The 15,259-nt window shown below is 36.1% G+C and overlaps 1 protein-coding gene across 1 annotated transcript; it reads right to left on the reverse strand.

Annotated features, from left to right (window-relative positions):
* Positions 1-571: 571 nt before the first annotated feature.
* Positions 572-1,759, reverse strand: LOC131675632 (uncharacterized). The gene has a single exon (XM_058954670.1). The coding sequence runs from the start codon at positions 1,757-1,759 to the stop codon at positions 572-574; it is 1,188 nt and encodes a 395-aa protein (XP_058810653.1).
* Positions 1,760-15,259: the final 13,500 nt, after the last annotated feature.

Raw genomic sequence — 15,259 nt, forward strand, 5'->3', positions numbered from 1 at the left:
TCAAACACTGCTGGCTCGTGCTGACATTATTTTGAAGGATATAATTCGCAGGTCCCAACGTTTGATCACCGCTAGTACCCTCGCTACTAGAAGTCGGATTTCGATAATTTTCGGGTCTTTTATATTGATTTAATGATCCCAAGGGTGGGGGTACCATGAGAAACAATTCATCCTCTACAGGTGCTTGTGAAAAATGTAATTCTACCGGCGTTTCGTCTTTCGTAGCTGATTCCTCAGTAATAGCGTTTAGTCCCTTGAATTTCACTACAGGGCGTCGCCCCTGAACCATGGGCGTACTTTTAGCAGTTGGTGCTCCTACCTTTATGCTCAGAGTCACTGAAATTTCTCTATGACGCGGCACTTCCACCTCGTCGTCACGGTTCTCTTTATTGATTTCGCTTGAATGCTCCGTGTGTTGGCTCTGGTTTTCACGTGACACGTCGTTTTCATTGCTATCACTACTCTGTTCAATTTGAGAGGCAACGACCTTTTGAGATTCTTCCACCAACTTTCTGATTCGTCCAGCCATTTCTTCATTAGTATTATTTTCGTCGTCATATGGGTCGAGTTCCTATAGTGTTTCCTGTATTTCTGGAGGCGGTTCGTCACCGTCTGAAAAATGAGAAGGCATTTCTATGGTTTTGTTGTCTTGAGCTAGACCCAAATCGTCCCAAAAGTGCGATACGTTGACCAAGCTCCTATGTCGACATAGACTGGCTTCGAATTTCTCTACCGACGTCCAGACTTCGTCAGGTGTCAGACTGGTCTTTGGTCCCTTCTCTAAATTATCGTCGTCACCTCGACCTGCGCTGTCTGCGTTTTCCTTGGAGATTTCGTCCTCAGGTTTCTCAGAACTTGCACTAGTTTGGGGTCCAGTGATCGGTATTTCAATTAACTCTTCGGTTGTTTCGGATAGGACTTCCTCAGTCGTCGTACGACTTGACTTATTTATCTTCGGGCTCTTCGTTTGGGATTCTTGATCCTCACTTGCTTCTATTTCCGTATCTTTACCTCTCCTTAGTCCGCTATATCGCGGGTCCTCTATGGGAGCCCGGTTGTCTGTACTGTCATGAGCTTCTTTCGCGTCCCTGTCCTCTACACCAGTGGAGGACATCACAAAACGTCTCGAGGAACTGGGCCGTAGTTCGCTCACATCCGGCTCAGTGTCTGACATAATCGAGCTTTGACTCTCTCGGTCCAATCGGTTTAAAATTTCTTGCACGCGCCAATGTAATTTCGGAGAGGTAGCTTTTGGACGATTCGACTTTCGTTTCTCGTCCTCATTTGCATTTTTATTTACAACTATTTCTATTCCGGAAGTACTTGTCACGGATTGATAGTTTTGGTTGGTCAGTCGTTTTCTCTGTTGGGTCTCCTCAATGGGTTTTGTACTTGAGTCGTCTGTGGAAAGTTCCGCTTCGTAATTCTTTAGTTCTTGAACTCTTTTCGACAGCATCTTTTCTTTATCGGCTGGCGCCCAGGTTTTCTCATGTATTTCAGTATTAGTAGCATTTGGGCGAACATTCTTATTGTATTTCGACGTCGTAGTCACAGGCCTTTTACTTCTCGTTCTTTCCACTACAGTGCTATGATCCAGCTGCGGTTTTCCTTTATTCGTTTTGGCTCCTACTGGCCTACCTTTCGGTCTAGGCTCGTTAGATATGGTATGCGCTCTTCTTCGTATCGCTATCGATTGTTCTGGATCTTCTTCGGTCTGTTCTTTAGTGACTTTCCTTTTTGTCACTTTGTTTTTCAGCATCATTACTTGAATTTTTGGTATGTTTTCATTCAATTCTTTCTCTTTTTGTTCCTTTTCATCCAAGTATTCTTGTAAATTTACCGGGTTCCTTGACAGTGCATCGACGTTACAATTCAATTTCCCTGCCTTGTACTTGAAGGTGTATTGATAGTCCGTAAACTTGAACATCCATCTCATAAGGCGTTGTCCAAGGTCCTTACGCGTATGCATATAGTTCAGAGGTTCATGGTTACAGACCAGTGGGAAATTTGTTGCACAAAAGATATGGCCGGAACTGATTCATCGCGTATAAAACCTAGATACACTCTTTCTCAGTGGTCGTATAATTTCTTTCGGGTTTACTTAACAGTCTTGACAAATAAGCTACAGGCCTATCGACTCCATCTTCTTCTTGCGAAAGTACCGCTCCAATTGCGTAATCCGAGGCGTCTGTAGTTAGTGTAAATGGTTTATTGAAGTCCGGGAATGTTAGAATCGGAGCTACACATAGGAGCTTTTTAAGCTTTTCAAAGGCTTCCTCCTGTTCAGCTCCCCAATCGTATTCTTGTCCTTTTTTGGTAAGATCACTGAGGGGTTTGGCGATTTTCGAATAATCTTGAATAAATCGCCTATATATCCGGACAGTCCTAGAAAAGACCTAACGCTTCTCACTCCTTTTGGCCTTGGGAAGTTCATTACAGCTTCGACTAGTTTAGGGTCTGGCTCGACTCCTCGACCACTTACAATATGTCCAAGGAATTTTACTTCCCTACAAAGGAAATTTACCTTGTCGGGTTGTAGAACTAGTCCCGCATCCGATAGTCTCTCAAAAAGTTTTCCAAACTTCACTTCATGTTCATGAAGGTTCTTAGCATAAGCGATTACATCGTCTAAGTACACTAGCATCTCTACATTTACTAGTCTGCGCAGCAATACATTCATCATTCTCTGGAATGTTGCCGGCGCGTTCATCAATCCTTCCGGCATCCTTTTATATTGGAAATGCCCATCAAACGACGAAAAAGCTGTCTTGGGCCTGTCTTCTTCTCTTAAAGGTATTTGTTGAAAGCCATTCGCAAGGTCAAACGTTGAAAAATAAAGGGATCCCCCTAGTTGATCTAATATATCCCCTATATTCGGTAAAGGGTAAGCGTCACCGATAGTTTTTTTATTTAATTCTCGGAAATCGATGACTATTCTCCACCTTGGGGTCCCATCACTTGCCGGGCTTTTAGGTACTATCCAAAGTGGCGAGTTATATGGTGAATTCGATTCTTCTATTATTCCGTCTTCCAATCGTTTTCTTAACGTTTGAAAAATAAATTATCTATGAACGAGAGGGTGCCTATACTGTTTGGTATTTACAGGAATTTTATTTTCAAGATGAATTTCATGTTTTATTAAGTCCGAGCAGGGCAATGGTTCTCCAGGAAGTAGAAATACGTGTGGGTACCCTTTTAATAGTCGCTTAACGCTTTGGAGCTCGCTTGGATTAAGATGTCCGGTCCTAATCAATTGTAAGAGGTTCTTTCCCCTCTTCTTATATTGATTATTGGCCTGCACGGCTACTTTGTACTCCGACACACTTTCGCCTTCAGAGCTGGAAAACTGCGATTTAAACTGCTCGAATGGTAAAATTTCTCTCGGGTCCATTTCAATGGTGACTTCCTCGTTATCATGTGTATTAATCGCCATGATTTTACAGGTATTATTTACATTTGCGACTACTCCCTCTCCAAGAAATACCTTTTCGTCCTTCACGTCAATCCTGGGCAAGTAGCCTTCTGTCAACTCGGTTTTGATCAAGTTAATTTGAATAACTTGACGAGACCTTGGTCCTATGGTGTACCTGACTTTACCGTGACTGACGTCGTCCTTTGCTCGACCGGGCTTAGTGTTACTAATCCCTTCGTTAGCAAGTTGCTCTATCGCATAATCCAGGTCCGAATCAGCTCCAAGTTCTGATATTTCATCGTTTTTTGGTACTATGCGCATAGCTTTGATAAGATTGTCTTGTAAGCGCTCCACAGGTACATTAATAGGTAGAAATGGTATCGGATTCATCAAGTCACTGTTTACCATTAGAGTTCCATTATAATACGATATAACTGCATTCGTGTCTATTAAATAGTCCCTTCCTAGCATGCCATCTTCTTCAATGAGGAAATTATTTCACACTATATGAAATTTAGCAGGCTTGCTATTTATTGTTAGCAATACAGTGCCTAGAGTCGGAACCGTGTGTGCAGTTATGCCACTCACAGTAGTCGACTCTCTTGGGTCGAACCTCGTAGTCCAATGTAAAGCATTAAATTTTATAAGATTTACGGCCGATCCATTTTCGATCATAAATACGGTCCACCGTTTATCGGTTTCGGGTATTCGAAATCTTACTCTTGTAGGCGCATAGATTTTATTATCTTTTGCGCTAGGTCCCCGATCTACGGCAACTGCGACGACTGACTCGGGAGAAACGTCTCCGAATTTTTCAGTATTGTCATCACTTTCGCTGGCGCTACTCTCGGCTTCTCCACTTCCGGCATCTGTCGAACTTCCGTCATCAGTGTTTTCGCCTGTTACTGCCGATGATTCTGAGCCGGGGATGTCTGAGATGGGCCTGCCGCATTCACTCCAGGGCGAGCCCCGTTGGAGTTTAAATTACCAGTATTTCCTCCGAACTACTAATACGGCGGGTTCGGTCTTAACTCGTTGGTTTTCTGTTGTTGGTCATAGGCAATTGCCCCGTATCTTCGTCCCGTAGGATTTTGATACATGTCCGTATCAGGATTGTACAATCGTCCTGGGTGACCGCCATTATCTTGAAAATTTTTATTCTGCTGGCGTCTCCTCCAATTTCTAAACATAAACTGCCTTTGCTCCTGGGACTGATTTTCTGTTATTGAGGCTGGCTCTCTTGGTTCTGATACTGATTTTGCTGTCGTTGATTATTCTGGTAAAATCGTCCATTCTGGCGTTGGATAAAAATTGTTGGATTTCCGCGGGTAACTCTTCCTATTCTTCGTAATATGGTTCCTCAGCTTCAACTTGCTGATCCTGAATATAGCTAACGTTAAATCCACGGTTTATCGACAGCCACTTACTCATATTAAGGTCCGTATTTTTCGGCTTATTCTTATTCCTAGTTTCTATGCGAAGGGCTTCCTTGTAAGGGCTTCCTCAGGAGACTTCGGCTGCTTAATATCGACTAAGTCCCCGATTTCTTTTGGGAGCCCATCAATAAAGGTTTTAATTGTGGAATTCTTTATCGGGGTCACCATAATATCGCTATATTCAACTCCAAGTTCTTCTTTCAGCGCATTCTGTGCGCAGTTTAGTAAGATATTGATACGGTCGAGAAAATCTCCGACCGTGTCCCCATTTTTCATTCGCAAATTATGAATTTTCGAATCATAATAAGAGAAGTCCTTGCACGGGGCAAAACGCTCCTTGAGTACTTTAATTAGTCCCTTGGCAATATTTACGGTTTTACCGTAAATGTAATCTCTCGCTGGTCCCCTTAATTTCGCTATGATCAAGCGAATAAAATTCGCTTCTTGGGTATTAGCTATAAGTGCCTTTCCGTTACGGATGTCCTGAATAAAGTCTTTTAGGGGAACATTTTTCCCATCAAATTCCGTGATCCCTTGCACAATATTTTGCAAAGTAAAACTTGCTGACATACTAGTTAGAAGATTTAAAGTCGCTTGTTCAGTTGCCATGGTAGAAAGACTTTATTGTTTCTTGGAGTCAGATGGTAAGAGACAAAAATACACGAGAAAAAAATATAAATAAATAAGACGCGATCACTAAATCACAAGCAAAATGATTATATAATATAAAAGTAAATAATTATTATTGCTAAGGGGGAAAACAAAATTCGATTAAGGATGATAATAATATTCAAATAAAATTTACACAAAGTAAAAAAAAGGAGTAAATTTAAATCCACAAGTCCAAAATTACCGTAATTTGAATCGTTATTTTAATCTGACCTCCCCTACAGGAGTGAATAATATAAATTTCTAACGAAGTATAAGATAATAAAACTGAGTAAAGTTGCAAATAAAAATTCTATCGGTCGCTCCCCATTAGATAAAAGTGTCGGATTCCTACTAATCCCATCTAAACCTTTCACTAATCCTTATCATTTAAAAGAAATAAGAGAAGAGTGAAATTAGTTAGTCCAAACCACTTATCAACAAATAGAAAAAAAAACTTCACCTTCATAAAAGGATTAAAACAAAAGTACTTAGCGAAAGTAATTAATTCAATTAAAACTAAATAATAGATAGGTGACCACAAAACCTCTAAGTTAATTTTGTTAATATTTGCAAGATAATTAAAAAGCACGAGGAATTCACTCGAAGAGGATAAAAGAAAAGAAAAAAAAACTCAGTCAGCAAAAGAAATTCGAGGGTGTTCAAATTTCCCGCTGACTTCAGCGAAGTCAAACGCGTGAGAAAGATCGAAAATTTCTTCCTCGCCAAAGCTCAAGTTATACGGCGGAGGAAACGCTTCAGGTTTCAACTCCACGTACCGTTCCAAAAAAAAATTCCAGAGCTAACACGTTTATATATATATAAAAAAAAATACGTATCAATAAAATTAAGAAAGGACACAATGATTTATTGGCAACTAATCGAAGGCACAAAACCATGCTCTGCTACCATTTGTTACGTGACAGTTTTGATGTTTTTTCAAAACGGCCACGTGTTAGACCGTTTTAGCTCCGAGTGGTCCTGACTCGGGAGAATTGAACCTTCGGTACGGTATCCCGACCGTCTCAGCGAATGGATCGCGTATTTGCCGACAATGGCCGAAATTCGTCCACGCGAGGGATAGGCGCGAGTAATGGGTGAGGGGGGGGGGGGGGGCTCGCTGGATTATTAAAATGAAAATACACGGGTACATAAGATAGATTTATATATATTTAGATACATAAGATAACATGTCTAGTAGTGATACCTCTATCGCGTTACTATCTAATTCACGATTTATTAAATAAATATTCTAAAATACGCCGTCGATCGTCGTTACACACCCGGTCCCGGTACGCAAACAAATGGATTCACCGAAAGGGGAACCTTGAATATAGTAAGTAGTTATCGAAATAAAGAGAGAGAAAACAAGGAAGAGATTTCGCTTTATCGAGAATAGAGCGTGGAAGTATTCACTTTGTTGTTTTGGTCCTTTTTTTGGTTTATATAAGTCTGATTTGTGGTGTTAGCTTTATCTGTTGTTTTGGTCCGAAATATTGTTTGCTTCGTTATGTGGGCAATCACTTCCTTTTTGAATCTGGTCAGATTAACTGGTCCAATATATTTTTTTATCCAATAATGTGGCAACACACAGTAAAATGATAATTCCTATGATTTTCGTTTACACAAAATTATTAAAACGAATGTACTCGACACTTCTAATACTTAATTATAACTTGAACTCTTATATTCTCAAACTCTTATCTTAAATTATAGATTTAACTTCAGTAGGAAAAATGCAACCTTCTTAGTTGAGCGCTCACTCCTAACTGACTAATCTCCGGTCGTTGTTTTCGCCGGTTCATTATATATATCCTTTGTCCCTCGCATTCCGTCTCTCTCTCGCACATATGCTTTAGACGTTTACGCTTCTCGTATCGGCTCGTCTTATATAGCTAAGCACGCTGACCGCAGCATGCTGCCGCAGCGTGAATCAGACTCTGCCGCTCATTCCCACCGAGTCGCGCACACGAATACTGCTAGCTATACTATGTCCGAACGGAATTCTTGAGAGTGAAATATTATTCGACAAAATACAATTATAACACAATGAAACGTCACGTAACAACGCTCATCAACCCCGCGAAATGATGATCCGGGAGCGAGTTTCCTCGTCTGCCCCGTGAAATGGTAGTCCGGAGGCTTATGCGCTTGAGTGCCCTGCAAAATGATAGTCCTGGCGCGAGTTTCTTCATCTGCCCCGTAAAAAGGTAGTCCGGATGCATTTATGCTCATCAACCCCGCGAAATTATGATCCGGGAGCGAGTTTCTTCGTCTGCCCCGTGAAACGGTAGTCCGGAGGCTTATGCGCTCGAGTGCCCCGCAAAATGATAGTCCTGGCGCGAGTTTTCCGTTTGCTCCGCGATAAGGTACTCCGGAGGCATAAATCCAATCCTACTCTAACCTTAAAGTGCAAAAAATAACGGTTTTTGCTATTTTTGAGGTTACATAGCATCTTGAATAAATTTTTTTTTCAAAAACAGAGCATCACAAAGGAGCAGTCTTGCCCTTTGAAATACATTTTTCAAATTCAAGATGGCTTTTTTTTCATCGAGATATCATTGTTTGAGTTTAAGTATTTTCGCAGTTTCGTAACAACGTTAAAACAGCCTATACAGCATCTGTGAGGCTATAAAAATCTGACTTTATATTCTTAATCAGCAACCTCAAAAACACATATCGATCGGTCTTACGAAGACAAAACTTAGTAATTCTGTTACGAAGAAAGTTCGTTTTCAAATTTGCCACGAAGAAAGTACGCTTTCAAAAACTGGCACGAAGAAAGTACGTTTTCAAAAACTGCCACGAAGAAAGTACGCTTTCAAAAACTGCCACGAAGAAAGTACGTTTTCAAAAACTGCCACGAAGAAAGTACGTTTTCAAAAACTGCCACGAAGAAAGTACGTTTTCAAAAACTGCCGCGAAGAAAGTACGTTTTCACAAACTGCTTTCTGCTTTCTGTTTTCGTCGCTTCTTTTTCCTTTTTCTCATGATAATTCTTGACGTTATCGGTAAAATAATTTTAGATATTCATATTTCGATGTAATTTTTTTCGTTGATTTCAAATCTGACCCCAATTTATTAAGGGCGCAGCGCGTATATTCCAGATCTTTTATTCATTGAAAACACGGGTCTTCAAGCATAATTTTCAATGAGGCGATAAACATTTTTGATGTATTTTTTTCCCTAGAATACGATGATGTCATTTGTTTTATCATAAAAATTACATAGCAAGCGATACAAGCGAAAAACCACTGGAAAGTCGTTTGATTTATCAAAGAAACACTTGAAAAAAGCCTCCGGGCGTTCGGTAAGTAATTTTTATGAAAAAATCATTAACACCACCGTATTCTACGTGGAAAATAACAGCGGAAACGTGTATCACATTATTAAAAATGATGCGTGGAGGGTCGTGCACTTCAAAAAAGTAAAATATGGAATGTAAGTTTTGCAATGTTAAGAGACACTTGGTTACTGAATTTATAGCGGGCTAATACAAATTAATTCCAATAATGTGATGCATGTTATCGAAAAGTATAAACTTTACAGAAAAAAATTAATACTATAAAGAAAACAATTTAAATTACTCAAAGTATGCGCGTGAATTTTTACAGAGCTGTCTCGAACATTTTTGGATTTTTGAATTTTGACTATATTTCGAAGAAATAAAAAAATTTTACTAAAAATTCTGACATAATTTCTGCGAATTAACTGAGTAGGAAGAATCAAAGAACATTATGTTTGTTTTTTGTTTTGCATAGTTATTATTTGTTTTTGTCTGTACAACAACAATTTAAAAATTTTAAAATTTCATTTGTTTTTATATTTTCATTTTTTTATATTCTTCGTTTTTCTTTTTATTTGTAATGTTGAAATATTTTTCTGCTGCAACGGGTTCCGATTTAATTAATTAATAAAATCGGGCCCGTTACACTACTTATTCTACAAGTGCTACTCTTTACTATGAGCAGCTTGAAAACAAGTTTTGAAGTGATATAGTTTGCACCCTTTACAAATCTTTGTAGTCCCTATATACAAGATACAAAAATTTACAGCTGCGTTAATTTACGATTTTCTTGTTGTTTTTCAGTAATGCATTTAATAATCAAAGCGTGTTAACGATTACTTTATTCTTACTCGAGATAGTCGTTTTGTTAAAAGCTTTGATTATCAACAAATATTAACAAAAATATGCATATGAAAGCTCCAGAAAGTGCTGGCTTTTGTCAGAATTAACAAATCATATCTTAAACAATTAAAAAAGAAGAATTCTTTCATTGTATAAATTCGTTTTCATATTTCTATCTAAAACCATTCTTGGCTTATAAAAAATTTGCTTCTTCTTTGCAAGACGTAGTTTTTGCAGTCTAATAATGACGTATGATATTTTATAATATAGTTTTAAGTTTCATTGATTTCGGCATTCAAAGTTAAACGTTCGTAATTAGCTATAAGTGAAATAGATTAAATTTTGCGATTTTGTCGGAAGGTAAAACTTGTTAACTAGAAGCAATATGATGAAATCGTGTAGCTTTTTCTCATTTAGAGTAGATTTACATTAAAAAAACATTCTATTTAAAAAACAATTAAATTGTTTCCGGCAATACTTTACGTTACATCAGAAGGTATTCTTTTTCATTTCTTGTAATAAATTACAAAAATTTTAATTTAAAAAGTATAAAAGTACACGTAAAGTAAGTTTGTTTATTGTTACATAACAATTTTAAAATAAGGTAAAATAAACTGGTGTCATAACTAGATTTTCATTATTATGGCTCCGAAATAAAAGAGAGACGAGTGGAAATCAGTTTACATGCTAGAGTTCAAAACTCTATAAATACTAAACAAAGTTACAGCAAGGTTACAATACAATATAGTACATGTATGTATTGGTCGTAAGATACTGTCGGCATCGGCAGTAAACACGCTGTCATTCAACAGTGAACTGCCGAGTGTGCCGCATCGTTGAAGTGTTCCAGTAAAATTACTACGCGACATTTAATTCATTATTCATTGTTTGGTAGCATCTCAATCGTACTGTAGGTAAGTACTGTGCAAAAATCGTCGGTATTGATTTAATATTACTTTAATATAGTGCTCTTGAAAACGAATGAAACTTTATAGATTTTGCATTGACTTGATAACATAATATACATTATAATATATTTCAAACCACAGTGATTGTTATTGTTGATCAATTTTAATTAATCAATTGCAAGTATTATAATAATACGTTAAAATGTTAGTTAAGAGTTAAAGGTGTACGATACGTCAAACATACGCCGAATTCCTGATAGCACGTGTGAACAGCTTATTTCGGAATTTAGTATTATGTACATCGAATATACATATATATATATATATATATAATATTATATACTAGTCAAGTCATATACTACACTGACATTGTGGTATACCAACGTTTTGGGCACTGTCTGATCCTCACTCTATCGCGCGCATTTCTTGAGCAGTGACGTACTTAATTATTAATTATGCACTATCACTCTCTTAAGCTTAAAATTAATCAATAATATTCATTGAAAATAATACTTAATACATTTATTAATTACTATGAAAAAATAAAACACAATTTACTTTTCGCATTCAATTAAAGCAGACTTAAGTTACTCTTGTGGAAAGATATCTGATCATATCATACGAAATACACAAGGTCATAATTAATTAAAAAATAACTTTATATTATGCCTTTTAACGTCGGGTACGCTTCGTTCGCGTTATGTTTATCAAGCTCTGCAAATGAATTTTTGGATTCATACTTACATCTAAATTTGCCAAACAAATATTTGTGTACAGTACATGTAGAACACGAATAATAAAAAATTTCGTTGAATAAATTCGCGATGGATTAACGAGTTTTACAGAAAATTATTTATGGTTTAGTCTAGTGATTTTAAAAAAGAAATATTTTTATGTTTATATTAGAAAAAGATGCAACTATTTCGATTGAAATCAGTTATTACAGAAAACATTCTATATTTTATCTGTAATAGTAAATATTTTACATTTTTAAATACCATTAATTTATAGTCGTGGCGCGTATTTACGTAAGTCTATTAAAGAATCTATTAAAGAAATATTAGTTCTGCGTATAAATTCGAGTGAATTATAAAGTCGAATTATTAAATATTTTCCTAAACAATTCATTTTTAATTGTAGCCTGTAATTTTTTATTTTACAACATAATAATATAGACATCGATGTCAGGTACTGATAGAGGTATTGTTAATTCCTCCAAATATTTGAGGCAAAAAAATGTCGATTCCGATAATGATGATATGCCTGAAGAAATAGAAGACGATATACCAATAACTCCTGAATTCGAGGCTGCATTGAATGAATTCATAAGTATTAAAATTGAGATCCCTGAAGATGAAAGTGATGATGAATCTTGCGAAGAATCAGATGGTAGTTTAGAAAATAAAACGGCTGACGAGCCACATGAACAAAGCGAGGAATCAGACGACTCAACAGACAGCGATGATCTCGAATCGGAATACCCAGATGAACATTCCTCACAACGTAAAAAATCTGCAGTTCACGTCAGTATCAACATTGGTGATAGCTCGAATAGCTCTACAGTTCGCTTCTTGAAAAGAAACACTAAGCGAAGACCTCCGAGAAACCTGCAACCTCGTATGCGAAAAAGGCAAACAAATAAGGAGTTGTGGGTCGACGTCAGTGCCAAAAAAGCACGTAACAGTGGAAATACTGGAATCGGACGAGATGGTAAAGCAATTAAAACCAGAAAAGTGCTCAGTGAATGCAATAATAAATGTAAAAAAAAATGCCGGACCAGAATTGATATGGAGGACCGCCTCCATGCCCATAAAGCATACTGGAATTTAGCAAGTGCAAGTGAAAAATGGCAATGTTTAACTGAATGGACGAAGAGTACAAATGAACCATTTTCTACGGATGAAGACTCAGACTCGGACTCGGACTCGGAAGGAACTTCAACTTACCAAAACAGATTTGAATATTATTTACCAAAGAAAGAATCTCAAGAAAAAGAAATCGTGTGTCAAAAAATGTTTTTGAATACGTTAGGTATGTACAAAAATATATTATATATATTTTTAATGCTACTTAACTCACCTTCGCGTCCTAAATAATAAATATCCTATTAAATAACAGTATTACGCTTTAAAAAATTTATGGGCTCTTTGATCATTAATATCTAAATACATATCTCATTCGTATAGTACTGCAAACTAAGAGGCTCTTATGCGAAATATCAAATTTTACGCCCTAAAAAAATATTTGTATTTATTCACATTCTGATTGAGATGACATTCATGTTGAAAGGATTAGAATTTTGAGTGTAAGTTGAATTAGTATGTCAGTAATTTCAACGAAAATTTTACATATTTTTGATTTCTTTTGTTAATTAATAATATTATCACACAGTTGCATTTGATGATGAGTAAATAAATTCTAATTTGCAATGAATTAAATGACATTAATTTATTCTAGCAAAACTGATTTACACAAAGTTTTATTAGATAGAATGGCGTTCATTCATTCATTGCAAAGTAATTAGCAATATTATATTCAGCAAAAGATGTGCTATCTTGTACATAGTAAAACTGTAAGGTCGGTAATAATGATAATTACCAAGAAGACCTGGTATAACGGAAAATTGTATTTTGATAAATTGTTTAAGTAAATGTATGTTTAATGTTTTTTAGATATATCCAGAACAGTTGTTCGGACGGCACATAAAAAGAAAAAGGAATCGGGAGGAACCGGAGTAGTTGGAAATGATCAGCGTGGAAAACACACGAATAGACCACACAAATACCCCGATTGTCTTGTCAATTTGATAATAGCTCACGTCAATATGTATCCCACAATGGAGTCTCATTATTGTCGAGCGACTACAGATCGAAAATATTTAGAAGAGGGGCTTAATGTATCCAAAATGACACGTATGTTGAATTTGGCTATCAAGAAGAAACACAACATAGACAACATCATTTCAACACAAGCCTACAGAAGAATTTTCACCTCAAATTTCAATTACGGATTTTTCAAACCGAAAAAAGATCAGTAAGTAATTTTCACTATGCAATAAATTTATTAATACTTGAATTCGGCTACAAATTAGTCTGTAAGGTGGGTTACTGCTAAAATTCTATATCCTTCGTTTTTCCATAAAATTGTATTGAAATTTTTTGAATTATTATTCTGTTTGAAGTAACGAAGTTTTCGATCCAACAATTTCTTTCATGTACTAAACCAATTTTATACGTATTTATAATGAAGACATTTTTTAAGCCTGTTTTCATCATGTTCTCAGTGAGACAGTGTTAACGAAATTGAATTTGGGATGAGGGCTCATTCTCTTCCTTCAAAACTAAAGAAAAAAAAAAGAGACCGTGTCGCAGGACACGGGGTAAGAACGTAGTTCATTCTAGTATATACAGTGTAAAAAAATCATGATTGAAATTTAATGAAAAAAAACCATGCAGCAAACAACAAAATAGTGCTTGAAATAAATTTAATGCAAAAACAGAACATTAACGTAGAGATCTTCAAAATTAATGCACATTTACTTAAATGTCATGTAGATGCTTATTGAATATTCATGTTCAAAAATAGAAATTTCAAACTATATACCACGGTAAAAAACAAAAATTAATATTTATTTATAGATATTTATTGCTATTGTCATATATTTTCAATATTACTTTGTTGATTATTAATTATCAAATTGGAATTTTGCAGACTTTAAATTATTTATACTTATACCGTGATTCGATCCCACGTCCTTTGAATTGAGAGTGACGCGATTCGTCACTTTTTATAACGGTACATTTTCTGCGGACTAACATCCCTTCGCTAATATTTTTTACGGACTAACATCCCTTCGCTAACGGGAGATAAAGAACTTCGTTCGAAAAACTCTATGAACCCGAATTTGTCTAATGTAATTCTGTACTGAACTCCATCATGAAGTATCAAAGAAGACAGCGTCTTGACTCTCCAATTTCAAACAGTACTTAATTAAAATTTTCTACATGGCCAAATTGACCACGAAGGAAACGGTAATTTACAGAAATTGTTAATGGATCAATTTAAATAATAAATCGTATGAAATATAGTTCAAATGAAATGCTTTTGCTAAAAATATTCTTCATGTAGTTTGTAGTCAACTGCAAAACTTTTCATGAGAATATTCATCGTGGAACTATTCTACATCATTATAAATCACTCTTAATAATGAGATGAACATTATTTCACGCGTAGATTTGAATAGTAAATAATGAGAAGTATAATATAAGGGCGTGGGCAATGGTCATTTTACCATATAAAGCAATTCATAATGATGTAGAATAGTTCAATGCAGAATATTTTCATAGAAAGTTTGGCAATTGACTGAACATTTTTGAAGATTATTTTTAGCAACAGAATTCCTTTTTGAATTCTACTTCGTATGATTTATTATTTACATTTAGCCATGAACAATTTCTGTATATTACTATTTTTTTGGTGATCAATTCGGCCATGTAGGAAATTTTAATTATGTACGGTTTGAAAAAGGAGAGTTCAGACGCTGTCTCAAAAAACACCATAAAAATTTTGTAAATTTGTGATTTTTATGGTGTTTCTATGGTGTAGTTCAGTATGTAATTAGTTACATGGAGTTCGGCTTCCTAAAGTTTTTGTCTATGGATTTTATGGAAAAGAATGAGCTCCCCAAATTTCATTTCGTCGCTACTGTATGCACCGGGAGCATTTT

The sequence above is a fragment of the Phymastichus coffea genome, unplaced genomic scaffold, assembly GCF_024137745.1.
Source record: "Phymastichus coffea isolate CEN01 unplaced genomic scaffold, Cenicafe_Pcof_1.1 PCOF00027, whole genome shotgun sequence".
In the NCBI taxonomy this organism is placed as follows: Eukaryota; Metazoa; Arthropoda; class Insecta; order Hymenoptera; family Eulophidae; genus Phymastichus; species Phymastichus coffea.